Raw genomic sequence first — 27,869 nt, 5'->3', positions numbered from 1 at the left:
CAGTCTGTCTGTTTGAAGCTTCATAATCAATAATGAAGTTATCTCCAAGCTATAACTTGGTAAGTAGGATATCTGACAATGGTAATAGGTTTTTTTTAATACATTCTCAACACTTTTTCTTTCGCTTTGTTTTGTAGTAAATTTGTCACTTTTATGCTATGTTAAAAAAAGATTTTGAGATTGGTATTTCTCTAATATTTAGTTCAGGAGACTTATTAATGAGACAAAATGTGAGTAAAATTAAATGCCAAGCCTGCCAGTTTTCAGAGACTTGAAATGGAATGCGTTTTGTATGTCAGCTAATTGAGTAGCTAAGCACTTAATCCAAGTGTGTTTGTTTTTGCTGTTCTGTCTAAACAAATGCAGTGTGCATTGGTTCCTCCGTTGGCATGGAATGAAAGAGTATTTAGCAGTGGGCTGAGGTTCCAGACACTAAAGGAAATCCTCTGCTTTTTGTCCAAGAGAAGAGGCCTTGTTGGTGTAAGTAAACTGTACTAGGTATTCCGCTTTTTATTGGGATTGAGTTTTATCTTTGCTCTTCCCATGAGAGAGAGGCACAAGAGACGTCTACAGATGGATTATGAATATTAAATTTATTACAATAACAGTTTACAGTACAAGGCACATACTGATGACTTACAATCAGCTTGCAACACTTGTAACTAAACAGCCGCATAAATTAATACATGTGCATCATGTACAAGTTGGAGGGAATACTTAGTTCTGTACAGCTAAAACTCTATAGTTTACTTCTCTTTGCTTAAAAGGCAAACATGGTCCTAATTTACCAGTGTCATAAATTCCTTTTCACTTTTCAGAATACAGGGTAGGATATACTTGTGTGATAGGTAAGTGGAAGGTCAGCTGAAGAGGAGGAATTTGTTTGCCTCAAAACACTTTTAATTGCAGTGCAGCCCATTTGGTATCAATATAACTGGTTTTTGTACAAAACCAATGTTTAATATCTGGCTACCTGATAAATATTGGTTACTCTAAATATTTTCAGAGAGATATGTAAAAGGAAGAAAAAAGAATCAATGATAAACAAATGACATTAATTTCTCAATATTTCAACCACTCAGCTAAACAGAGATACTAAAAAAATGAACTTATAATAATAAGACTTAGAAAACTTCAAACCAGTATGCCATATAACAAAGGAAAAAAAAAGAGAGAGGAACTAAACTGCCTTGTTAGTTCAGCTCTTATAGAACAAAAACATGGATGTATTTTATCTCTTTTTTCAGGAAAAGCCTTTTAAATCCACTTCTGGAGGGCTTCCTTGCCCCCTGTTCTTGGAAAGATCTCAGACTCTATTATCCTACCAAAAAGAAGGCAAAGATCTATCATCACAAATGATCTTTTGGATTGTCCATTTCTAAAAAATATTTTTCCTGTGACTTTGCATGTCGACGTTGCTCTTGTATCTTTAAATAATTTTAGGAATTTTCACCTTCTTTCAATACATTTGTACTCAGAGTGCATTATTCTCATTTTTCAACTGAGAAATTCAAGCTGAGAGACTTTGCCCAGTTTCACCCTGTGACTGTTGCAGGGCTTTAATCCATCAGAGAACAGCGGCATCTCTTGGGAAGTTGCTCAGCATTCTGTGCTAAAACCACCCAGGGAGACAATGTCTCTTATATATTAGTGTCTTTAAAAATAGAAATTAAAGATGCGTCTTTGGCCATTTCAGATGCTGTTACAAAAGATGACCATCAGTAGTATTGCACACTGAATAGTAGTGATTCCTGCAATTATTACACTGCAGATGATTCCATTAGGAATGTTCCCCGTTTCAGTTGGTTTGCGAGGGCTGAAAGAGCAACTTCGGTGCAGATAATTCACATATTTAACTTACCTCTTTAAATATGTATCCGTTTAGGAGGAAAAAAACCTAACGTTAGTCAAATGCCAGTCTGAAGAATGGAGATGCTGGGTAGGGTTTTTCCTTTATTTCCAATACTTGGATACATACAAGTACCTCATTCATCTTACATTGACATTTCCTATCTATTTTTTTCAATGAAGGAATTGGTAGCAGAAAATGTTATTTTTTTAAAACATGAGTAATTTCTGATCAGTAACTTAACTAATGGCTTTCCAATATTAAAACAATTCCCAGACTGTTCCTCTGCTCCTCATATGAAGCTAGTTTTAGAAGTAGTTTTCAAATATACTTGAGGGATAAGCTACAAAACTATTTGTTCGGAGTAACCGCCCAGTAAGACACATTTATTATGTTTTTTGTGGTGGCAATGAAAGAACATACTCCCTTTTTAAAAATAGTTCCAGAGTCTTTTGTTTGTAGTTCCAAAAGAACAGTCCTTGTCCCTTTAAGTTATTTCTTTGATGGAAGTTGGGCTCGAGACCTGAAGCGAACTCAAGCTGGAGGCCTCCAGGAGGTGTCTGCACACCTGAGGGCAAAAACTTTGGCAGAAGAGATTAAAATGTTTTCCAAAGGCAAACAGACTGTCGCTGCTTTCCTCTAATACAGCAGGTTCTTCCTGCTGGTGTAAACGTTTCAACAGGTTTCTTAATGCCTGCTGCTATGAATGTATATAACTTTGTTAATTTTGGCAGTATGTTACCTAAGTAGACTATGAGATACAAAGGGACTTTTATCGTCTATTGTATTTTACTTTTTTTCAATATAATTTATGTGGTAGGATAAAAATACAATGCAAGTTTTTACATAAATGATGCCTACTTAGGTTTAGCTAAACTTCCACATAACTGCAGCAGAACTATCGTCCTCCAAGGGACTTGGCAGTTGCAGTTAGATTTGAAGAGCACATGTATGCATATAATACAGAGAGGTGAGTATGTGCATGGACATTAATTTGCATATCAGTGCCTCAAAATATCATATAAATAGTTCTAATGAGAATCGGTCCTACTGAACTCTGCTCAACTTCTTGCTAAAAAAAAAAGTTTCCCTCTTCCTCTTTTTTTCCTCTTTTCCTCTTCAGGGAGAAAACCAAATGCCTTCACGTTAGAATGTGAGCTTATGAATCGTCAGAGTAGGTTTGTCTAGTTTGTTAAGTGCAGTTTTGTCAGCCAAAAGGATTATTCTGAACTGTAGTTTTCTACTAGGAAAGAATAGAAAGACTCACAGGCTCCAGCAAATGTTATGTGTGAAATTGAATAAAAACCAACCAAACCAACCAACAAAAAACCAAAATGAAGCAAAGCAGAGAAGCAGATCTTAAAGATTCCACTTTTTGGCATCAGAACTCAAAAAAATTCATTGTTGGTCTGTAGTTTCTTTGGGTGTAAATGTAGGTCTGTCAGGACAACGATTTTGTGACTGTCTAGCGAAAAACAATTAATGGAAACTTTTACCATATACAAAATGCAGGAAATGGAGGATAATGCTACCACGTGTGTGTGCTAATGTACACAGAGCTGTATAGCGCACTGCTCAGGATTGTTTCCTCTTCCTCCACTACAAACCTGGGGATTGAAGAACTTACTATTTTTTTCCTAGCTTATAAACCCCTGTGTTACTTGAATAATGTGTGGCTATCAGAAATATTTTTGTATTTTTCAAAGTAGTTTAAGCAATTAAAACCTTAGAAGCGAATACGACATTGCCCGGTATGAACAATCACACGGAGGAAGCTACGAGAGCACTGCCACAGCCCGGGGATCCTACACCTAATCCTGCCCACTGGTACTTGTCCTAGAGTGGCTTACGCATCCGTGCAGACTTCAAGCAGCTCCAGTTTCCACGCGTGGAGCAGTGGTGTTCTCATGGACACAGACATCCTCGGGATTCCAGAATGAATGAGTTCTCAGTTCAGTCTGGTGAGAAGTGCACAGCAGATCTCATTGAATTGCTTGGATAAACGTGCCAGAGGCAGCGTGTTTCTAAATGGCCGTGGTCAGTGACGCAGCCTCCGCAAAAAACTCCTCTATTTGTCGTCTCAGCTGGAAATGTGATTCTTTAGGGAGGAGAGTATGGGGAAAGTTACATTTTATGCTCCCCTGCTCTCCCCCCAGCAGACAGGTGAGCTTATACCACATCCATGCGGATGTCTCCAAAAGGAATTTCTGTAGCTGTTTCTGGACTAATGCTTTTCAGAATACGCTGTTGGAAATAAATCAATATTAGAAATCAATTCATTTTAGGGATAATAGATAATATGACAGACATTTGGAAAGATACTTTTTAAAAATATTACTCTAGTTTGAGTTACACCTCTTGAACTACAACAAACTGATATTTCAGGCTACTGTTACCACTATGAAGATGTAAAGTGCTATAGAAGTGTACAGCATTATTTTTAATTATTTCTAACGTATCATTTTAATCAAGGTTTGACAGGTGTTGTACTTATGCTTTAGGACTTTGCGGCTTCCTTGGCTACCCTGAACCAACTGATACTCTTTCTGAATTAGTACTTACATGAAATCCCAAAAATATCACAGGTTACCACAGGTTTGTGGCAGAGAAATCTTAGTGTGGGGGAGAAAAAGAAACTTGTTCTTAACATTATACCCAAGGGAACCAATCTTTCACTGCCTCATTCACATGATACTGTGTCTTGTGTGATTTCTAGGAAAAGCCTCCAGTTCACCAGAGCTCAAAAAAAATTTACTTGCTTTAATATTTTATATTAATATGTCAATGGCCTCAGTAAGACCTGGGGAGATTTGTGAATCACTCCGAATGGGCAGAAGACAATTAGCTGTCTAGGAAGAGAACAGCAATAATCCTCAAATCCCAGGTCAGCAGACCCTAGGAAAATATACATGTAATATTTATAGGAATCACTTCCTAACAGTCAAAGAAAAGCCTCAGAGCATCATGGATACCTCCTTCAGTGTTCCTGGAGTGCTGACCAGGCGGTACACCATGTAGATGGGAATACAGATGACGGAAGAGGTTCCTATGCAATAACCCACTACTGTGGTCCAGTAGGGATAATCATAATCAAACAGCCGTAGCTCAGGAGGGTTGGACAGAAAGCTGCAAGTGACAAACTGAGAAAGAAAGACAGAAGTAAGTATGAATATGTGGATTTTCATGGCACAAATGTACTTTGGGGAACTCCATGTCCCAGCGTAGCATTGAACTAAAAAAATGAGTAGGACTTAAGAAGGATTAAATTACATTACTAAATGACATTAGTATGGATTACAAAATTTACTAGCAAAATTTCCATACAGAAATAACATACGGCCTCTGGGCTTTCCTTAGTTTAGTTTCCACAGAAAATATAAATAGCTCTGCCTAGTGACCACATCACCAGAGCTGTATTCCTGTTTGTTTTACTGGCTTAGGATCACAGAGAAGACAGTAGAATAAAAATTATTTGTGGTGTCACACTTTTATTTTTAGCCTTTTCTTCCCTTATTTTTCTAGGGGTAATAAAGTGAAAATCTATTAATTATGTATTGTTCATTACAAGTGTTTTGAATTCACTCTGTAGGTGTCGAACCTACAGTCTGTGCTTCATAAACTCCATCTTGACCTGCTCTGCTCCCACTAAGGCTAGTAACAATAAAAGATAGCGTGAACTAATTTTGGATCAGGAAATGAACACTTTATGTTAAAATGTTATCAATAATACTGCCAAGTCCGATGTTGGGACAGTATTTCCAATTCTGAATTATAGATTTATAAAGGTTGCAATTAACTGCTGTACATTTTAAGTGGAATATTCCGAAGTTGTCAGTCAGCAGTTGCTGAGAGAGTATATTTAATTATCTTGATTTTCCTCCCCAGACAGTAAGTTTCATCGTCATCATTTGTAGCTTCATTTCGCTGAGGTAAATACAAAGCAACAAAACAAAGTCACCTTGTTCTTCAGAGGGAAGGAGGAGAGTTATTCAGAACCCAATGCCACACTTAAGCTTTTAGAATTCTTAAGGATTACCATTGTTCAATTATAATTTTCTTGTGCTGGGAAGAAAAAGCTATAAAGCAAACTCACCAGAAGGAAGATGGGACTAATCGCTACCCAGCAAACTCGCCAGTACCAGCCGGGGGTGAAGCCCAGCATCTCTTTCACATCGCTGCAGAACTGGGTGATGCCTGTGGAGCCAAGCGGGAGGAGAGCGATGACAGCGGGTACAAGTTTTTCATAAGCAGACGCACAGCACTTTGCATGCACAGCAAATACATTCAGAATCCATCCTGAAAGACTGTTTTGTTCCTATAACTCTTAATTATGTTAAATCCTTAGTTGTTCTGAATTACAGATTTTGTTACTTTTAGATGTCACTATACTCCTATCAGGGAAAAAAATAATAATAGCTCTCACAAATTTGGTAATTGGTGAGTTTATAAAAAGATTTGTAAGCTTTTTCTGGAGACATCAGTGATCTCGTCTGCAGAAACAGAGGACGCAACAGTGGACGTACCGTAGAACCAGGCCACAGCAACCGCTTCCAGGAACGCCACGGTTAGGACAGCCGGACCAGTGGCGTATTCTTCAAACAGTTTTACCACAAATGCACCTCCCTGGAAAGGAGATCATGTTATCAGTGAACCGAAGACCCAATGGCGGAAATCCTGTAATGCCGTTGTTTATTTTTGCCTTCATCTGAGCATTCACAGATGGGCAGCTCGCTCAGTTCTGTTGCTTTGTGGCTGTTCCTGCCAGTGAAACCCTTGAGCTGCAGATCTGCTCCCTGCCTGTGAGCATCTTTCACCAGCGGGGCTGCCGTGCAGAAAAGCTAAAAGCAAATCTGCTGGCGGTTCCAGCTGGATTTCAATGAACAAATGAGATCTGGTGGGGGTTGATGGGGTGGCTTTTTGCATCCCTTCTGTGATGGCATCTTCTTTCTCCATAGCTACTGAACAGGAAATAAATAAGGTGTTTCTTTGCTGTCTTTCCATTTGGGATCTAGAATCATGAGGAGGAGAACTCTGTGTCTCGGAAAAGAACTAAGTATTTTACAGCAAACGCTTTAAATGAGAAGGAAGTTGCACATAAGTGAGCAAGTGGAGTGAAATGTGACAGGAAAGCAAAGTATTTTTTCCTTGTCCCTTATGATCATTACACTCATTATTCAAAATTAAATCCCACAAGCCACACGGGGACTATTTGGTGTGACCGATCGTTATTTCTGGCCTGATTTGATGAGGAAAATCCAGGAAATTCATTGCTAGAGATTGTTAGAGAACAGCAACAGTCAATTACAGCATTTTCTAGGAGTTAATTTTTTTATCCTTTTTTTTCAAAAAAATTCAAAATATGTTTCAAACATTGGGAAAGTTAAAATGACAATTCACATTCTTTTTAAACATAGAGCATCTTAGAACAAGTAGACCATGTACAAAGTGTGGAAGGTCACTTACTGATTCAGCAGTTGGAGCAACAGCTGCGTAATTTATGATGTGTAGCACATTAGAGTTCTGCTGAATTGCAATAGGATCGTTTTGCAACACATTTCTTAGTGAGAGCTACTGTTCACATTCATTCCAAATATAGATTTCTCATGCATAAAGAAAATAGGCTGGAGATTTAATCTGATTTGTTGAAACTCTCTTAAAAAAAAATACTACCCTCTCCAAGATGTCATTTGCAGGAAACTGCCAGTAAGGAAAACTGAGGAATGGGTAAAATACTTACAAATGTCAGGGTTGCTAATGACCCCAAAAAGCAAATGATGATCAGAATAAGAACAAACAATTCCCTGCGTTTGCTCCAGACATGTGGGAATTCATCCAGCACTCCAGTAATCACTCCCTCTAGTCCTGCAAACTGAAAAACATGGACAAATCACCGGAAAAATCAAGGACAGTTTTACCTGCTTTGAAGTGTGTTTGAGTGCTTAAGGGAGCTTTAAAGCTTTGAACACTGGTGCTTTATTCTGCCTGTAGATTTGGTGTGACCATTGCTTAGACAGTCTTTCTTCAGAACTTTTAAACCTTTTGAGGCGGGGATTTAGTCTTCACGTGTCTGTGGGAAGCCCCTGTTGCCCAGAGGACATTCTGTGCTACAAGTAATAGTTCTGTATTACGAGTAATAGTGGCAGGTGGCTCGGCAGAACCAAGATTGTGAAATCAGCTGGAAGGAGCTTACTCTCAATCTAAAAACAGGGTCACACGGCAAGTTTTTTAGAACATCTCCTTTTTGCAGTGCTGTTGAGAAGGCCACCTCCAGTTCCCACCTTTCAAATCCAATTAGTGTGAAAAAACGCCAGAATTTAATAATTGGTTTGTAAATTTACAAGAGAGAAGGGGCCTGGAAGGCTGCGTTCAATCAGGTGTTTATGAATCAAGTGCTTTGGTTGTGTTTCCAGGTCTGTTACTAATTGTCACAATACGACACTGAAAAATCACTTCATTTTATTTAAGCCTGTTTAGGTCAAAATTGAGTAATAGTTGCTGTCTTACAGAAGGCACATGGAGATACCAATCATGCTTTAAACCCTTTAATGATGGTGCAATATTTGTAATTGTTTCTTCTGATGTTTGCAGGGGTAAATCCGTACACTAAATATCCGCAGGGGCCGCTGTCTCGTGAACTGTCTACTCACTGTGCTGTCTAATCCCAGCGTGAGTAACATCAGGAAAAAGATGATGGCAAAGAAGGTGGAAGCAGGCATATTCGCAATGGCCTCAGCGTACGTGATGAAGAGAAGGCTGGGTCCTGATATTAAAACAGAGAATTAGGGGTAACGGTTAGTGCAGACAGGCTGTTTCACTGGTCCATGTTGTCTTTGAGGGGGAAACGTCTCCCCCCAGGCTGTTTTGCAGTGAGCAGTTACCACCATGCCTGTGAAGCTGCATGCAATATGACTTCTATTTATGGAATCATTTTTTTAGCTGTACTGTATATTTATAACAGTGCCCTGAATTACGTACTAAATATTTTGCATAAGTTGGGCTGTTCTCAATCTAGGAGATAATATACAAATATATTCTATTTCAGGAGCCGTATGAGAGGTGTGCACAAAAAGCTGGCCTACCAGTGTCTTTGGCAACCTCCGAAACATCTTCATTCCTCATCTCAGCCATGTATCCCAGCACAGTGAAAATGACAAATCCAGACACAAAACTGGTCACGCTGTTCACGGTACTGGTAACCAGAGCATCTCTGCAACAGAAGACCTAACTCATATCAGGGCTTCGGCATCTGCTAGAAAGGGTAGTTTACTACCAGATGGAGTAAGTTACTGATCTGGAGAGACTCCTACAAAAACTAGGGGAATACAATGAAAAGTACAAGCAGCAGATTTGAAATAAACTAAAAAACAACGCAACCAAGCAGACAACAACAACGAACAAAACACAAATACTTCTTCAGCTTCAAAGAGATGCTATACCATTAGTCTGACATTGGATCGATGCTGGATATATACTGGTGTTTAAAAAAACAAACCAAAACCACCACAGGAGTTACTGTAGGAATATGAAAGAAATTGGAATCTTATTTTACAAGTTATAAATAGAATTTTTTAAGATAACAAGTAAACCACTATAAATTGCCTTTCAGCTCAAGAATCTAAAGTAATTTCCTAACTGAGTGCTGAGATTAAAAAAATTATAATGTGGTTGTTTGGCAGGGGTTTAGTCCATTCTGTGGTGGCAGGTTTCTACATCTTAGACTTGTGGCTGTGATTGGTAAAGATTATCTCTCTAAGGTAGGCACAAGAGAGAATAAATATTATAGATTGCAGGTTCTTTCAATAAGAACTTTTTTCTGTTATGCTTCTGTCTGATTTGTATGCACACAGGTCTGATAATTGAGTGCCTTTCAACAGCATTATGTCTCTTTTTCCTAAATACCCACAGTTACATTTTTTTTTAAAACTCAAGTTTACTTATATAATAAGGTAGAACTCACTGGTAGCAGTTGTTATGGAATTTGTTGTAGCTGGCATAAGCCAATAGGACCCCAAAACCTGGACCAAGGGAGAAAAAAATCTGAGCTGCTGCATCCACCCAAACCTGGAAAATATTGGAGATCAAGAATAAAATGACATGAAACAGATCAAATGAGCTTGGCATATTCAGAATATCACTTAGGCCTACAAAACCATGTTTAACTAGTCTGCCTATATCCTGGTCCTGGCCTAACAAACGTTTTGTTTAGAGTGTATGTTGAAATGTGAATATTTATTGTAGATATGTCAGAGTTGTAAAACTCCACTATAATTCTAGTGCATATGCTGTGCTTATTGTATCTCTTCACACTGTTCTAAGTACTCACTTGCAGTTTCATTTCCGGCAGCATCTTTGATTAATTCACAGTGATTTGCTTGTAATCAGTTTAACGCAAGTTTTGCAATGTATAGAGAATGTTCTATCCATGATTTTGCAGTGGGCTTGGCCCAAATTCCTCCAAACTGTGTGTGCCGTGGAATAGTCCTGTGTTTGGCTGTGTGCCCTCCAGGCTAAGTAGCAGATGATCGCTGCCCAGATTTTTCCTAAATTTAATGGAAATACATGACAGTGTGGATGCAGTTCTAGTCCTTGGACTCAATCCAGCTTTGTTGTAGCCATGACAGATCCAAGTGTGACGATCCTGTTATGAAAAGCCTGTTGTACTTGAAAAGTGGCCACTGCCTGCATGAGCAGTGCTCCTAAAGTGCAATATCTGAAGGTGAAAGTCTTCTTTCATTTATCCTCTTTTGATTGAAACATGGAGTTCATTACAGCTCGTTTCTAATATTCTCTTCCATCGTGTGAGGCCATCCTGTATCAACCACAGACAGAGCTCTGTCATCATCCAGCACACAGATTGCAATCTCCTGTCCTCACTTCAGATACATCCAATACAATATCAATGCCCTTTATTGCTTTTTCAGAAGATGTGGTCTCTTATTGGAGATGCTATTTTATCAGAGACTGGTGTCTCTTCATTTCCTCTTTATTCAAAACTCTCCATATCAGCTGGGCAGCAGCAGACTTGCAAACATTAGAATTTTTAATCTTTGTATTTGTAGTATTTATTGCTTTGGGGTTTTTCCATCACCCTCCTCACTAGACACTTTCACAGGCAGCGAAATAAGTGCAGCTTTGAGCCTGATGGACGACTTGTCATCCAGAGTTCAAAGCTGGATACATACTGGAATGCCTGGGGTTGTTGATCAGCTCGGTCTTGTCCTCATTCCTCCATTCTTTTCAAGTCTTGGTGGTGTATGCAGGCCTAACTGATTTATTTTTTTTCCACATGCACTTGCAGGCACAACCGAGTCATGTTTTACTTGGTGGCTACAGAGCTGCCCAAGCTCGCCACAGGACGGAGATCTGACGTTTCAACTCTAATAACCTGTGCTATTTAAATACGGGCAACTGTGGACAGCGGTGGGCTGTGGAAAAGTCTTCCCAAGTGTGTAATGATCCCCTCACGGCCAAAAAAATACAGCTAAACCAGTTGTTAGGTCTTAGTAAATTTAGTTTGTTCAGTATGACTGTTATAGGTAAAGGATTTTGGTGCAGTGTAGCAGCAATCGTAGCTTCTCACTCAATGTCAGGCAGTTCACCATTTTCCTGGCAAAAAACTGTTTGGTCACTCGTTTTCTTTCTAATCGTATCACTAATTCTATTCAACCACTGTATGGAAACCCTACTGCTAGTTCAAGCCAAATTGATGGTGGACTTTAATCTTCTTCAAAAAAATCTCTATAATTACGGAAAGAATAGCATGACCATTTGAACAAAAATATTAAGTTGAGCTTGTAAGTCCAAGCTAAGACATCTGTTTAATCACGCCCTATGCTGAAAATAGACATTGAAGTATATACATGCTGGTAGGCTAAAAGCAAATCTCTACCCTTTTATAACGTTTTTTACCTCCGTGGCCAGGAGCTTCTGCCAGTCAGGTTTCAGGTAGTAGAGGACACCCCTCCAAGCCCCAGGCAAAGTTGCTCCTCTCACGAGCAGGATGAAGAGAATGATGTACGGGAACGTGGCAGTCACCCACACCACCTGCCAGGGAGAACAGGAACACAGCGTTTGCCGCGGGTTGAAATTTAACAGCTTATTGTAACTCTTAGCATTTATAACATCTTCATGTGAACTTCTCAGAAGGTCTGTAAACAGTCACTTTGTACATCTATTCCCATGCTTTCTCTTGGCAGGGTTGTTCTTGCTCAGAGAACAGTGCCATTAACTTACTATTGTTATGTATTACTCAGATAACAGTAGCAGTCACTCTACAGCCTTCCCAAATACATGAGCCTAGAATCCCTGTCATGAAGACAGCCTGAGATAATTCCATGTCAAGTTAATTGGCTCCTTTAGAACTGCTGCTAGACTATACTGTACCAAGTGGGTTTGTCTTGCTTTTGCATTCACCTTGCCAGATGTTTTGACCCCTTTCCAGATGCTGAAGTATACAATGGTGAAGATTAACAATAAACAGAGGGTCAATTGCCAGCTAATGCCCCCCAGGTCATCCAGCCCATTGGACCTGTGCACCTGTAGAACTTGGCGGCTGAAAGAGGAAAGAAAAACACAGTATAGAATTTTTTTTTTTTAATAAATACTTATGTTAAATATACTTTGAACAGTCCCATACTGTGGTCTGAGCACTACAAGTAGTCCTGAGTCTGTGACAAGTAGCCTTCAGAGTCATGTTATTTTGGATTCTTTTTTTTTAATTAGAAGCTTGATATTGATACACCAGTGATGATCAATGATAAGTGATGACAGCTGGTTGGGAACCTCTGACCTAAAATTCAGAGCACCCTCCCATACACCCTAAGCTCACATACACCTACAAGTATTTAGTTATTTGAACACTTCAGAAAAGGGTATCATGAATAAAGAGCCCTGCTCCCCCTCCAAAGAAAACCTTGCTACGTGTTCCACCATTCTCTCTGATATTGTCCTCACTTACATGCACTTACGTATAAAATTCTTCAGCAGGAGAGATGGAGTGCAGGGACCAGCTGACATTGTCCTTGCTGAAGTAGTTGGTGCAGTTGCCTGTGTTCCAAGCGTTTGTGCAGGTTGTCCATGGCAGCTCCGCCGTGAAGGACGATACGAGGTAGTAAAAGGCCCAAGCCATAATGGTGTTGTAGTAGGAGGCTACGTAAAGATCTATTATACAGATGGCAAAGCCAATTCCTAGTAAGGCAGGAAATAATTATGTGAAGTGGGTGTAAGTTTTAGGCCAAAAAAAAAGGAAGGAATTGGTTATCACATTAACTGCAATTAGTAACTAAGGCAGCTCTACAGGAGGTACATGTACCCTCTCAAGTGTTTACAACACTGGAATTTCTTGTGGCTTTGGAAACCCTCAGGCTCCAATTCCAAAAAAGCATCCTTACTCGAGACACAATGTGCTTATAAAGGGTTTTTTTAATCACTTCCTAAATTCCTGGAATTTAGAAGTAGGCATCTTGCACTCAGTAAATAAAAAGACAAGAGCAGAGCTATAATGGGGAGCAAGAGTGAACAAGCATATAGAACAGGTCCTTCTCCTCTAAAAGACACTGGACAGACGAGGCTGAAGATGTGGAATAATTCCTTTTAATATCTTTGCAATAGAAATACTGGATCTTTATTCTTTCCTGGTTTTAGTTTTGCATTGGATTCGCTTTATTAATTAGATTTTTTGGGGTTTTTTTTTTGTATTTTCAGGCTTGGGTCAGAGAAAGTGGACAGGCCTCTATCTAATCAATTTGAGAGCTGCACATCGCATGTGTGCATGAGAGTACACACACGCCTCTGCAGATGAACATAAAGTTCTATGAAATCTCTCTTTGTAAAGCCAAAATCTTGTAGAGAGCAAGACCTACTTTGTTTTATGAGCTTTTCAGATTTTTGTTTGAGAAATGTCACCGTTATAGGAAAATCTTCCAGTTATTCAGAAAGTTTCTAGTAATTTTCCATTTCCTTTCTTTACCTTTGAATATGGGACATATTTTTCTCCAAATTGAAATACACCCATTCCTGTGGTACTGTCCTAGTGCTAGTTCCATATAGAAGAGAGGAATCCCTCCAAAGATGGCCATGATTGTGTATGGAATGAGGAATGCTCCTGCAAGAAAGCAAGCAGATGATTATAACTCCTCATAGGACTTCTCTTCCAAGAGTACCAACACTCCACAAACAACAGTTCCCTTTTTCCCTACAGGGAAAATGTGCATCCCCCCCCAACCAGTGTGCCACACCGAATTACCATGGGCTTTCTCCTAAGAGTAGCTACTCAGCAGTGTGAATAAGAAGCAACACTCAGGCCAGAATTCTCCATTTGTGTAACAGGGATATGTAGGATTCACTAAGACTGTAATGCCTCCAATGGATACAATTGTGAGATGGGCTACAGATAGAGTAATGAATTAATTCAGTAAAATGCATTTGTTACATCTGGGTGACAAAAGTAATTTCCAAGATCTCCTTGATCAGATTTATATCTTGGCTGAAATGTCAGTGAGTATCAGACCTAGCATGATGAGCATTTTGACATGTTGGTTCATCTGGTTTTAAATACTCCTTGGGACAGGGATTGAGTCTCTTCTCTTGGAAGGTGTTTTTGCACCTAACCGGCTCTCAGCTTCTAGTTGTACTGATTTTTTTTTTTTGATCTTGCCAAATAGTTTTGTTTCTATCTCAATGTGTCTAGTTATCCTGTCCCAGTATTTAAATTTTCCAGTCTGCTTGCAAAGTAATTTCTCCTTAGCCATTTGTTATATGCGAAATTAAAATAAGCCACTAAAGTCATCCACTTGTAAGCAAGGAGGTTCAGCAATAGGGAGCAGAATACAGAGCTAGTCACTGACCTCCTCCGTTTTGGTAGCAGATATAAGGAAATCTCCACACATTCCCCAGATCCACTGCGTATCCGATGACAGAGAGCAGAAAGTCTATTTTTTTACTCCATGTCTCTCTGTCTTCCAGCTCCATCAGCTGCTGCTGACCTTCCGCTCCGCAGGTGGCGGAGGTGGCGGTGGTGGTGGCTGCCGGGGCCGTGCACTGGGCACCTTCCACCTCCCCCGTTCCATTGCAGGGAACAGAGCTCTGAATCCCCGAATAACCGTTGGAGATCTGAGCTGCCTCCCCTTTATCTCCCTGGCTGGGATGGACTTTATTGCCATCCTCCACCAGCCGTAGGGCAGCTTTAGGGTTCCTGACCAGAAGTCCATTTTCTTTACAATCTTCTCCTTCGTTACAGTCTGAGACGTCTTTCTTGGAAGTTAGTGGCTCGGTCTCATTTCTTGTTGCCTTTTTTTCCATTTTTTTTCAGAGATTCGTTCTGATCACTTGCACACAGTCAGCAGCACAGAGTCCCCTTCTGGCTTGTCTTCCCACGCTTTTATTCCCAGCACTTTTAGAATTCCTCTTCCATATTTAAATCCATCAGATTGAAGACACAAACACCATCTAAGGAATGAAAAATAGTTTAAAATCCATTACAGGGCTTACTGATGCTGGTAACTTTCAGGTTACAACCGACTGATTCTGTGATTGAAATGCTTTTGGAAGTAATTAACCATCATAACATGTAATGTGAATCATTTAGCAGATAATCCATCCAAGGTTTTGTGCAGAGAAGGGAAGGAAGCAACCGGCCTCTTCTCCAGCAGGAGTCGGTGTACCTGCCTTAAAACCACTCGGGCACATTTACTGAACTTTGTGCATTGTTGGACAACTCGGGGCGGTCACAGTCCCGGTCTCTTCTGGTAACGCGCTCTCCTTCGGACACTGGTTTCACACCCAGGGAGCCTGTGGAACTCCCAGTTTGTAAAAATAAGGGTGGAGTTTAGTGTGGCTTGTATTTTCATTTTCATAAGTTCATCCCGTGACTTCTACTCACAATATCTAGATTCATCCAGTATGAAGGGAAAAGAATTAATTAAACAAATATGAGGTAACAATTGATATACAAATTACATTTCGTTATCACCTTTCTTCAGAAATCCCACAGCGTCTCCCGTGTTTAGTAGCAGACCTAGGAGGCTTAAACAAAAGTTTAGAAAAGTATTTAAATCTCAGTGGTTTTGCATCAACTAACTCTTGAGGCTCAGTCAACACTAATAATTCAGGAATAGCAGCGGGTGCTGCTGCTGTGCAAAAAAACAGGCACTGGGAGAGTCCCGGGGTTTACCTGCTCCCTTCCTAAGGGCTAGAAGAGTAATCCAGGGGAAATAAACCATTCAGAACTGGGGAAAAAAAAAAAAAAAAAAAGTATAAAGCAATTACTTTTTCCTTCAGAACAAAAAGAAGGGCAAAATAATGGTGATTCCGTGGGTCGTGTTTTGTTTTCTGCTCGCTTGTTCAGGCGATGGAAATGCCTTTACTCAACAAAACCTTGAAACAGGAGCTGATTCTCTGTGCTGTAAATTCCCCGGGGTTATTAACCCTGCTTTATAGCTAGCAAAATGTTACACAATATACAAGATGCCACCACAGATTAAATTATTATAATTACATCGAATTTTTCATTTCCAAAGCATTTTACCACAGTAAATACCATTGTCACATCCGAGCAGAAGAATAAGCATTATTTCACTTTTAACTGCTGGAAAAAACTAAAGCAGAGAGGGGATATTATTTGCTCATTACTAGAATTTGCTCATTGCCAGAGCTATTAAAACTCTAGTTTTGCCCAGCTTTCAGCCTTGTGCAAACACTGTTAAACCTCTTCCGAAACATTTATCAGTGCGCGCAGAAGGAGAAGGAAGGTTATTGAGCTGCAAAGCAAACAGGAGGATGTTCTAGAGATAAATGTCACTTCAAGGTGTTGTTTACAACTTTCAGAAACCTCTAGTTTTTCAGGTTTATATTCTGTTGTTACCTAGATAATGTTCTTTTCACCATATAGCAGGAATTGCATCATTAATAATGAATTCTTACAAGAGCAGTACTTTGCTACCATTCGTTAATCATCCACAAAGACCAAAACATCTTCAAAGAGAAAAACACTATGGCAAAGAACAGGAGTTTGCTTTACCTGCAAGACTATGAAAACTGAGTGTCTTTGGAGTCCGAAACCTTCCAAATGTCCCAAAAGAGCTTATGTAGAGGAAAACAATCTGGCAACATAAAAATCCTAGGAGAGGCCGCAGCCTGGTATAGAGCATGTTAATATAAGGTAAGAATATGGAAAAGTAACCTGACTCCTCCTGGACTTTACACCTCTTACTCATAAATGGGAAAACAGAAAGTATGTTGGTTTAACTGCATTATCTCTTGAGACTGAATTTTCCATACCTGAGACTTAAAGTCTTACTGTATTTCTAAACCACTTCTTTATTTCTGCACATTGATACTTCTTGGCACTTTCTTTACTGAGGAGAGGTCGTTGAATATATTGTTGATTTCCTGGAGCTGTGACAATCAAGATAGTTGTCCTATCCTGATCTAGGCTCCTTCTGGTCTTTTGCAGACCAGGGGAAAGAAACATCGCATCATTTGAGATATTTTTTTGTAGAATTTTTGGTAGTTTGAGCGTCAAATATGCAAAATGACTCGTGAGCTTTCGGGGGCTTCAACTGGAATTTGAACTATTCCTTTCTGAAGGAGAATTACAGCTCGTCGGCTACCCTGGGAAGTCTCCAGTGACAGACTCCACAGCTACACCGCGGTGATCCCAGCGACGTAGTTGGCACAGGAAACCAGAACAGTTACAGAATCACAAGATTTCATTGCGCTGTAAAAATCTGGCAGAATGTACTTTTTCTCCCCTCATTACAATTCAAGAAAAAAAAAAAAAAATACCTGAAGCAATTGTAACCACCACAAGCAGCTGCAGAACTAGAGCTCTTGGGGTTGAGAAGTAAGCTAGGAACACCAGGGAAGAATTCCAGGGAAAAAATTATGCTATTAGTGAAGGATTTTGCCCACGTCAGCCTCCACGTCACCTCTCTGCACCCATCTCTCAGTTGTTACAGGTGCTAGTACGACGGTAGCGAATTATGTAAGAAATGGCAGTTTATTACCTATTTTCAATCTGAGCTGTTGCAATGTTCGCTCCTTTATAATTACACGTTGGCTTCTTATCACCAACGTAATTAGCTACAGAATTAAAAAAAAAGAAAATCCGTGCCTTCATGTCATTTTGATCTGCAAGTTGCAGACGTGACTTTGCTCCATTGAGAGGCCCTAAGCGTCTGCCCATTTTCTCTCTCCGGTGGCTCTGAGCAGAGATTATTTCGAGGGCGGTTTCCGTCCCCATTGTGCTGCCCGGGAGCACGGAAGGTTCGGTGCTGCCAGGGTGACCCTGGGCTCTGCTCTGGAGAGCACCCAGTAACAACCAGCGCGTCCTCCGCAACTGTTCCCTGCTCTGTTGAAAACCCCAGGATGGATAATTCAAGACGTGTTTCTGTGAGCTTGGCTGAAGTCACCAACGCAGTTCCCGTAACCCAAGTATTAATTAAATTATAGTTTTTGTTACTCCCACACAGAGCTAAACTTGAAGCAGCACTGTAGGTGTAGATGTCCCTTGATGCACAAAACTGACTCCTCTGCCTCTATCAATCCTCAAGGAGCATCACACTGTCCCGGGGTCCAGCTCCTTCTAACCCTTCATGGATCACCACCCTGGTTATTTCTTGAGGTGCACAGTGACCTCTCGTGGCACTGGGGGAATCCCTTTCCTTTAGTGCTCTGCCATGCAGCCAACCAAATCTTTCCAGTGTTGTAAAGCAAAATTATTCTCCTGTTCTCTATATTTTTTAGAGGACAAAAATTGACTTTTAATTTATCTAGGAGATTAAAACAACTAGGCTGAAGTGCAGCAAATAGCAGATGCTTCAAGGGAGACACATCTTAATGCTTTAAGTTACCAGGAGAATATTTTGAGGTGAGGCAGCACTGACTTCCCGAATTCCTCAGCACAAGACTTGTTCAGCCTCACTCTGCATGACTGCAGAAGTCATTACTTGTCTCCAAATGATCAAATGCATTTTAACTCGCGCAGCTGCAAGATGTGTATATTTGCATATATTTCCCTTCGTACGACTTACGTCCTTTTTTTCGTGTGCTAATTTTCTAAACCAGTGCTTGCTGGAGTAGCAGCCGTTGGTCAGAGCTGCGTTCCTGGAGCAAAACTCGCGTTAGCGCTGTCGCTCCCACCGCTCCGCCTGCCCCACTGCTGCCCGCTTACCTGCCAGCACTTGCAAAGACAAAGTACTTTAAACTCTAACACAAAACGCCAGCCTGCGCTGCTGGCAAACAGAATCAAACGTTAAGACGATTTCTGTTAACTTGACCTAAATCTCACTTTCATCACAAAGCATTTAAGGTTGTTAAAATTATGTAGCAGGTTGACTACATATTACACCTTGCAATAAAGGTGCAGTTCACACAGGCAATTGTATGTACATGGAAAGAGTCCAAGGAAATTACTTTTATCTAGAAAATAAAGACGTTTCTATGACAAGATAGAAACGAGGTATCCCACCCAGGAAAAGGCTGTGTTCTTTATCTGTAGGTGCTGTTGTCACCTCTGAGCCACATCAACCGTGACCCTCCGACAGCCAAGTATCTGGGTGTTTCCAGGTACCGGACTCATAAATACAGCAGTAAACATTTCTGATCTTCACCCCTGTCTCCTCACACAGCCCTAGTCTGTCTTTTGGCAGGAGGGGAGGTACGTGACCTGGATGACAGAGAACCTTGTAAAGTTTATTCCACACTCCTGTGTGCTAGCGAGGTCCTGTTTATCTGCATTTGTAGTGTGAAGGAGTATAGAGGCTTCATATTTTTCCTCTGATTTTTGCACAGGGAAACCTTTAATCAAAATTATTACAGGACAGTCAGGTGCTCCCATACTGCGAGGAGTTGTTAGGAAATAAAAATTTCTGCCGGTTAGATCTTGAAACTAGATTGCACTAGGCTATGATTAATTTTACCTGCTGTTTGTCATAGACGAGCCATGTTTAGAGTTCATAACGCAAAAAATTAAAGCGTTTTGCTTTTGAATGTGTTCATGTACACCGATTTCATTAAAAAATGAGTACCTAGAATATCCTTTTCTATTAGCTTGTTTCCATTAGGCGAGCTAGCGTGACAGATCGTATTTCAGATTTCAAAACCTGATATATTCCTAAATACAGAGTAGGATGATACGGAGTCCCGGCTTTGGTAGAGCTGCTGGTAACCACAGGACCAGAGGTATTGGGTGCAGAGCAGATACAAGCTGATTTCTAGACCACCCCTCAACAACTGAAAAACGATTTCTTCAAGGTTTTTTTTCAGCTACGCTTCTCTAGTCTGGTTTAAGAAAATCAAAATGGGCTTTTGTTAAAGAGTGGTCAAAACCCACTGAAATTAATGGGTACAGTGAATTGTTTCTGTACACAGCGGGTCCGACCCCAGTGCCAGTGATTTTGTACATAACTGGACTGGGTACTTCTGCACATCACCGTAATACGCGAGTAGTTTATAAGAAAACGTGCACTATGTAGATGACAAAATGGGTCCTGTACATGAATATCTGCAGTTCCCCAGGGCTTGCTCACATTCGTACTAAACCAGAGCAGAAGTGTGCTCAACAAGGAGTCCCACTGAGACAATGACCCTTCTGGGAGAATAAAAGGCCACTTACCCAAGGGAGAAGGGCAGAAGTCGGGAGCTCTCTCCAGTTAACTCCTGTGTTCCCAGACAAGGAAAATAAAGGTCAGGTGTGAAAATGGGGCTTCTGAAAGTGACAGTATTGGGGGAATAAAAACCTGTACTGTGAGGTTTATGTCCTAATCTTGTCCATGTTTCAGTCTGAACTTAACAAGTCAGCAGGAGAGATTTTACCTTTAAAGATGTGTTGAGAAGACAGATGCTGTATTGTGTTGGGAATGCTGCCAAATTGATGTCAGTCACTTAGAGAACAGAGGGGGGGGGAGAAAATGCATTTTTATGGCTCGAGAGTGTCCATATGTAGTGCAAGGAAACAGATAAGCTTAAAGGGAATGATATTCCTTTTGTATTCTTCCTCAAATTATTTATATAAACTTGAAGGAAGAGTCATAACGCAGGAATATGACCACACAGAGCACTTCTCCTTAACATCTCTCTGCACAGGCAAATTAACGGGCACAGTGTTTCAAGTAGAAGACCTGCTTGCAGACACCAGCCACACGTGCCAACATGCATGTACTTGTGTTCGTGATGTTTTCATCTAAAAAGAGTAAAGAAAATCACTGTTGTTTCCTGAAGATGTTTCTTTGAAGGAGACTTGGTAGTGGCTGCCTCCAAATTACAGCCCCTTTATTCGGGGGCCAAGTTCTACGTAAGTTCCTGATGGAACACTTATCCCATAGATGGGCTTCATTGTGCTGTATAAATTCTGTAAGATACAGATTGCCAGATGGACAGAGCTGCAAATACACAGTTTTGGAAAAGGCTTAAAACATTCGAATGAGAAAGGACACCAGCATATACAATGAACACTTCTTTAAGCTCTTAATACTGTTCATAATGAAAACTCGGTGGTTTATATTTCCATGGAGGAAAGCAGGAAAGAGCTTAAATGCACTGCACATTTCCATGTGTGGGAATAATTTAAGGGTTTTATTAAATTCCAGCTTTAGGGCAGTTCTTCTTAATTTATATAACCATCTGAAACTCGTCACACCCTGTCCAATTAGAAAACGGACCCACAAGAGTCATTTGCTATATGCCAAGTTTAGCAAAGTACTCTCCAAGAAAATTATATTCAATTCACCCATCAAAAGCACGAGAAGATGAAGCCCAAGTGTATGAGACCTTCCCTGGTAAAATGCCTGACAGCTAATAACCCACGTTAAAAAGCAATTCCGCAAGGTTTCCAAGAATCCAGATCCATTAAATGCACGGTCCTTTTCTCCCCAGGCTTTCTTACCACATCTAAACATGTTTTCCACGACTAGTTATATGTTCAGTTACATTGCATTCCTCACTTAAACTTCCATATTACTTAGCAAACTAGCCCAGCAAGCCAGTTGGTTTCAGCAGTAAACATGATTGACTATAAATATACACTCTTCACATTTATTACTTATAATAAAACTGTCCCATTGAGTTAGGTAATTTACTGTCCTGGAACAGTTTGCCTTTTAAAATATAACTTCATATGGTTAATAAAGCCTACTTTACCCTTATAAAATAAATAACAGTTTGCATTGATTTTTCTTGCTTCAAATTCTGCTTATTTCCCTTTAGAGTTTAATGGGGCTTTTGGTAATTTTAAAATAAACTTTACATTCATAATGCAATTACGTGGACTGCCAAAACTCTTATTTCCGATTGTCATAACATGTTCTGCTACAGGCATTTGACTCCCGACATTCATAATTGCTGGGCAGCTGCCTGAACAAGCCGGAGAGCATGTACCACATGAAAAGCAAGAAAAAGCATCAAAAGTTTGAAAAAAAATCAAAGCAAACTTTCACTAAAAATCAATGTATCTTTTTTCCCCTCGAAGCTTTGTTAGATGTACATTTTCCTGGTGTTTTAGAAATTACACTAAGACCTTAAAAGTTATTTTTAAATGAAACAAAAGAGAGTATACATATTTTAGACTGTCATTAGTATTTCAGATTTTATAACCCAAGCTGAAAGAGGCAGAGAGGAGTGGGAGTTAATGAAGCTCCAGTCTCTGCTTGTTTCAGAAGGTCGGCTCCGAACGCAGCCGCCTGGAAGTCTCAATTCCATTAAGTACTTTAGATAGCAGCGTGTTAAAAACAAAATTATAAAGTACCTGTGTTGCGGATGGGTTGGAAGCGCTTTCCTTGGAGTTATCCAAGCTCGAGTAACCTTCACCCACATTGAGTTGGGAGGCTCGGGAACTCAGCCCCTTGGCGAGGTTTTTGTACCCCAATCCCCTCACATGGTCTGATTTCCAGATAATCTGCTGCCAAAGAGCTCTTTAAGAATTTTTGCGTCACTTTAGCCAAATAAACTTGATGTTTCACCGGGGCTGCAGCTCAGTTTTCCTCCTAGAGGCGGGTGGCTACATCTGCCTGCTCCGCTCCGTTCAGAGGGGCAGGATCCAATGAAGGCAGAGGGAGAAGGAGGGAAGCGTTGCTGCTCAGGGACAGTTTTGCCGGCTGTTGTTCCAGCTATAAATAACAGGAGGAGGATGATGATGGAGCCAAACGGAAGTTTTGAGGCAGTCAGTAAATTATAAGTTTGCAGGTGGGTCTGTAGATTACAGAAAGATAGGAAGGACTGTGATGTTATCACAATAAAAGGGCTTGGAAAGATTAATTTCTATTGCAGAACGCTTACGTTATTTTAATAAAGAAATAAGATTTAGTTTTGTTTTAAAGCGTTAAGCACAAATTCTTTAAAAAGCGTTTTGCTGCTGCAGTAAGCTCGGCAAGTAATTTCCTTTCTTCCTATCGCTCCTCAAAATATCTCACTCAACCTCTGACACACGCTTTTTGCTCCAGTTTCTGTCACCCGGGGTTTCTTCGTTTCTAGACTTTACAATTTGTTTATAAAAAGTCAAATCACAGGTCAAAAATAGTGCCATAGTTTAGGTGGCAGGTTTGGGGGGCGAGGGGAAAAAGGTGGAAAAGCAGACTGGGGACAAGAAAGAATAGCTAATTGCTGCAGCAACAGCAGTTTTGCTGTGAAGTGGTTGCCAGTTTTCAGAGACTTGTTCCAAACAATTGAAAAGAAAAACTCTGCAGCCTGAAAAGCACAGGGATATAACGAGTACTTTCCTTTTTCTGTCCCCTGGTGCCTTGATGACAGCGGCACAGCATCTGCACCATCTCAAGGACAGCTCAGGTATTGCAATTACAAGCATTAAGGAGACGTGTATTAAAAGAGTTTTTGCTTTCCCAAAAATCTTGTGGGCAATATATTCAAAGAGTTGTGTCACATTAAGTTCGTTGCCTTCGGTTGCATTAGAGATGCCTTGTTCTTTTAGCAAAAATAGCAATATCTAACTCATCTTCTCTCTGGCGTGCCGAATTCCCCTCCTGTACTCTTCTCTCCAGAATAAACACTTTCGGTCGTGTTAATCTCTGCTTAGCTGCAGACAAGAAAAAACCCACAAGTCCTTGCTTATTTTACTAATTCACAACCCTCCCCTGTTTTGTCCCATTCTGAAGGGTTTGCAAAGACAGAGACCATTGTGCCCGAGTGTCCATCTGTGGATTAGACGTTGTGCTTTGGAAAACAGGCTTTTTCTTTCCTGGAGGGCAGATGGTACAAGGAACACGTGCCTTCCCTTTCATGCAGCTTTCCAGCTCACCGCTGCTGGGACACTGCAATGGATTTTTCAAACTCACTTTTTCTACCCTCTTACAAGAAATAAATTCTCTCTATTTTGCACTTTGGGTCCTTGCACTCTTTACATAATTATATGGTGTTTGTTTTGGTGGTTTTCTTTGTCTGAGGTTTTTCTCCATGTTAGTCTTTGCTGAGAGTGGGTTCTTTTAACAAGTTCGGAAACACTACTGCACCCCATTCATCTCGGTCAACACTTGCAGTTAAATTGCTTTCATCTGCTCACATCAGTGGCACCTGATGTCAGTATTTAGTTGTTTTTGTAGGGCATACAAAGCTGTAATGTGAAAAACAGCATATGAAGAATACAAAACCACCTTTCATGACTTATCCTGCCGTTTTTGTTCAGCTGATACTTTTTTTCATTAACGTCTTCTGCAGCAGCATGGGGGGTTGTTTTAATTTCTTGCCGAACAGTCTGGAGCCTTTGGAGCATAATATAAAAAACAGGCTTGAGGTTTCAGGCAGGCCACTCAGCTTTACGACTCTTATTTACCCAACACACACAAAACTTTCAGGTCCTGTACCAAAATCAGTTCCAAAACGTCATGAAATCTTCTGTGCATTAGCAGGTAGAATCCTAACGATTTAGGGAAACTATGGGAAAAAAAAAAAACACACGGGAGGAAGAAACTGGACTTCACACAAGGCAACTTCCAGCACTTCCACAGTTCTCCACAGATAAAGCAGCGGTGGATCCCAGTTACCAATGCCAGCACGAGAACGGGAAGCAGCATCCATCAAATTACCTAATAACAGTAGTACCAGCTGTACTAAGAAAAGATTAGTAATAATTCTGCAAGCACGTCTGATTCACTGCCAATAAGAGGATAGGAACAATCTTCCAAATAACGCAAATCCTAAAATATTTATTTGTTCCCATCTTTTGCTTGGTTAGGAATCAGACTACATTTAGAAGTTATTACGATTGGCTTTGGAACAAAAGAAATTCTGATTGTCCTTCCCTGCTGTTTGCTAAGCTGACTGTGCTGGGATGTACTTGTGGGAGCTGGATGGGGCTTGGGGAGGTTTTGCTGTTTCCACCACAACTGTTTTGAGAAAGCACTTGGGTGGAGAAACCCAACTCTGAAAACCTACAAACTGCCACCACACACAACCTCTCCTCCTGCCTCTGCCTCCTCTTAGTTAGCAGTGGTTAGTATTTGCTGACTTTCCATCCGACCCGAGATAGTTGACTTTCATAACATTATCTGCCAATATTTTCCACCTGTCAGAGGAACAGTCTTTGAATTATCACCTGAAAACTACACTACTACTACTACTAACTAAACTGTTAGTTGGCCGGTTCCTCAACAATCTTAAGGATCCAGCCCACTTGCCCTAAGATACGACGGTCTGATTTACGGATGACAAAGACACCTACTTCATGAGAGCACACAGCTATCGATTCCTACCAAAAGCCCAGGACTGGTTTTCACGGGCTGTTATCACACAGGCAGCAAAAGAGAATATCCCACCCAACATTTTGCCAGCTTTGAATCAGTGCCGTTAGCATGAACGTTAGAACCGTTTGTTCAACTACCCTTAGAGTCCTCAAAGAAGAAACAGAGCTCTCACTCCGACGTACGTGTTTCCGTTCCTCTTCCCCATCCCTTCTTACAGAGAACTTATAAAACTGCTGGGCATAAAGGCAGAACTGTTTCTGCCAGATCGGCTTCATTTCCTATTAACGTGTGTTAGCTATGTGGATTTTCTGCAATTATTTGAAGGAAAGGAAAAACACATACTATTGTATAAGCCGTACAGGGAAATATCTGGGCAAGAGCTGCAGAGATAAGCACACGCTGGACAATACTTTTAAATACTCAGATTAACAAAAACTGGCTTGGAAACAGTTTTTAATTTGTCAACTCAATCCTCATCAGTGCTGCCATGGGCAAAAATGTTAAACTCCAGAGAAAAAGTTCACTCTTTGGCTGCATAAACGAAATAGAAGAACTGGTGTAATGTCATAAGCAGAAAGATTTTGAAAGACCAAAATACTGACCTTTGGAAGAAAAAAGCTCCCAAACAACACATGCATTAGTCATAATCAAAATATTGTGCAGAATACAGCTTCCCAAGGGATTTGGTTTCGTTTCAGAGCCACCAGGGTTCAGCATCAAGTACAAGACTGTTTACTCGCCTTGATGCGAGTAACACAGCATGAGGTAGAGATTGTGCATCAGACCCAGAAAACCAAAGGGGACCTCAAAGGATCATCTGGTCCCTTTCTTTGCAAGAAAAAAGAAAAAAAAAATCAACTTTACAAATGCCATTTCTGACATGTTCTTCTGTGACTTGTTCATGAAGATTTCTAACGGAGGCATCACACATCCTCAGGCAATCTATTCCAGTTCTTCACTATTTTTGTCACTAGAAAGCTTTCACTAATCTCACTCAATCTTGCTGCAGTTGAAGCCCATGACTTTTCGATCAAGTTATTATGAGCAGTGTGAACAAAATTCCCTTCCTCAAAGCATCCATTCCCTTCTTTAAAGCACCCATTTACAAATTAAGATAACATGATGTCTCCCCTTTTTTCTGACTAAACACCACGGTTCTTTCAGCCTTCTACTGACCACAGTTTCACATCCTCCGATCGTTCTTACCACCCTTCCCTACACCCGTTTTGTTCCGCATCGTCCCGAGGGGCAGCACCCAAAACCAGGCAGCGCAGCCCCAGCTCACTCCCCACCGGGCTCCAGCAGAGCTGGGTAACTTCACATACACCGCAGGTTATTTCTCTGTTTATACAGCCCAATATTACACTACTTTTTTCCTACAAGAGTATGTGATCAACCATGACATTTTTTATGGTTTTCCACACCACTCAAAGTTATTTCACAATTGTTCCACATGCTCTGTTCGCATACCCGGTTCCTCCTGGCTCAGCACTGTTCCTGACACGATACACACTTGTGTGGTTTAATAGAGTGTAAATCAGAAACGGTGGCAAGATATTTGACAATAACCTGATAATTGAATATGACAAATCAAGTATTCAACAATATCCTGACAGGTATGCCCAAACTTCCACAAAAATAACTGCCTGTGATGCACACTGCTGCCAGTCAGCGCTGCAGGAAGCAAGAGAGATCATCTCCCTGTCCTGAGCCACAGAAAAAGATCAGAGCATTGAACTTGGAGTCTTCTAGATTAGGAAAATACACTGCAAAGGCACTTCGTGGTATTGCTCGTGACCATCACTACTGGAAACAGCGAGCTGAGAGCAACAGCCCTTTGCTCCTGTACCCTCACAGGTCTCGAGATGATACAAGTCCAGGATAACACGAGCTGAATTTTACTAGAAGGGAATCAAATGGTGGTATCGCTGTGCTGTCAAGATACATTCTGTACATCTCCAGAACAGCTTTGCTACCTTTGCAGAAGGTATTGCAAAGGGCACAGACTCTTAAAACACAACATTCGAGGACATAACGACCACCTCCTGCTGCTGTTCCACACCAAATTCTCTTATCTAACCAGCACTCCTGCCCACTTCAGGAAATGTTAATCACAGCAGGTTGAATCATCTTTGACATCTAGACAAATCCTAATCTGGATTTAGTTTAGCAGGCAACACACAGACATGATTGAGCTTGGCATTTTTAATACACATTCATATGCACATACATATACACACACGGTTGTATAACTAACAGAAGATCCACATTCATAATCATGTAATAACCTCCTACATCCGTAGCCCAAATGGAAGAAAAGTCAAAACAAATTG

The 27,869-nt window shown here is 40.6% G+C and overlaps 1 protein-coding gene across 1 annotated transcript; it reads right to left on the bottom strand.

Annotated features, from left to right (window-relative positions):
* Nucleotides 1-674: 674 nt before the first annotated feature.
* On the bottom strand, nt 675-22,868 carry SLC6A4 (solute carrier family 6 member 4). Its single transcript, XM_065646991.1, has 14 exons — nt 22,590-22,868; nt 14,695-15,295; nt 13,818-13,952; nt 12,817-13,036; nt 12,263-12,401; nt 11,759-11,893; nt 9,807-9,910; nt 8,929-9,056; nt 8,497-8,609; nt 7,587-7,718; nt 6,373-6,472; nt 5,943-6,043; nt 4,822-4,989; nt 675-4,093 (listed from the first exon to the last, which is right to left on the bottom strand). The coding sequence occupies exons 2-14, from the start codon at nt 15,146-15,148 to the stop codon at nt 4,019-4,021; spliced, it is 2,004 nt and encodes a 667-aa protein (XP_065503063.1). The 5' UTR covers nt 15,149-15,295; nt 22,590-22,868; the 3' UTR covers nt 675-4,018.
* Nucleotides 22,869-27,869: the final 5,001 nt, after the last annotated feature.

This window comes from Caloenas nicobarica, chromosome 17 (genome assembly GCF_036013445.1).
Source record: "Caloenas nicobarica isolate bCalNic1 chromosome 17, bCalNic1.hap1, whole genome shotgun sequence".
Classification (NCBI taxonomy): domain Eukaryota; kingdom Metazoa; phylum Chordata; class Aves; order Columbiformes; family Columbidae; genus Caloenas; species Caloenas nicobarica.
Note: the sequence above shows the minus strand (reverse complement) of the source record. Positions and strands in the feature narration are given on the sequence as shown.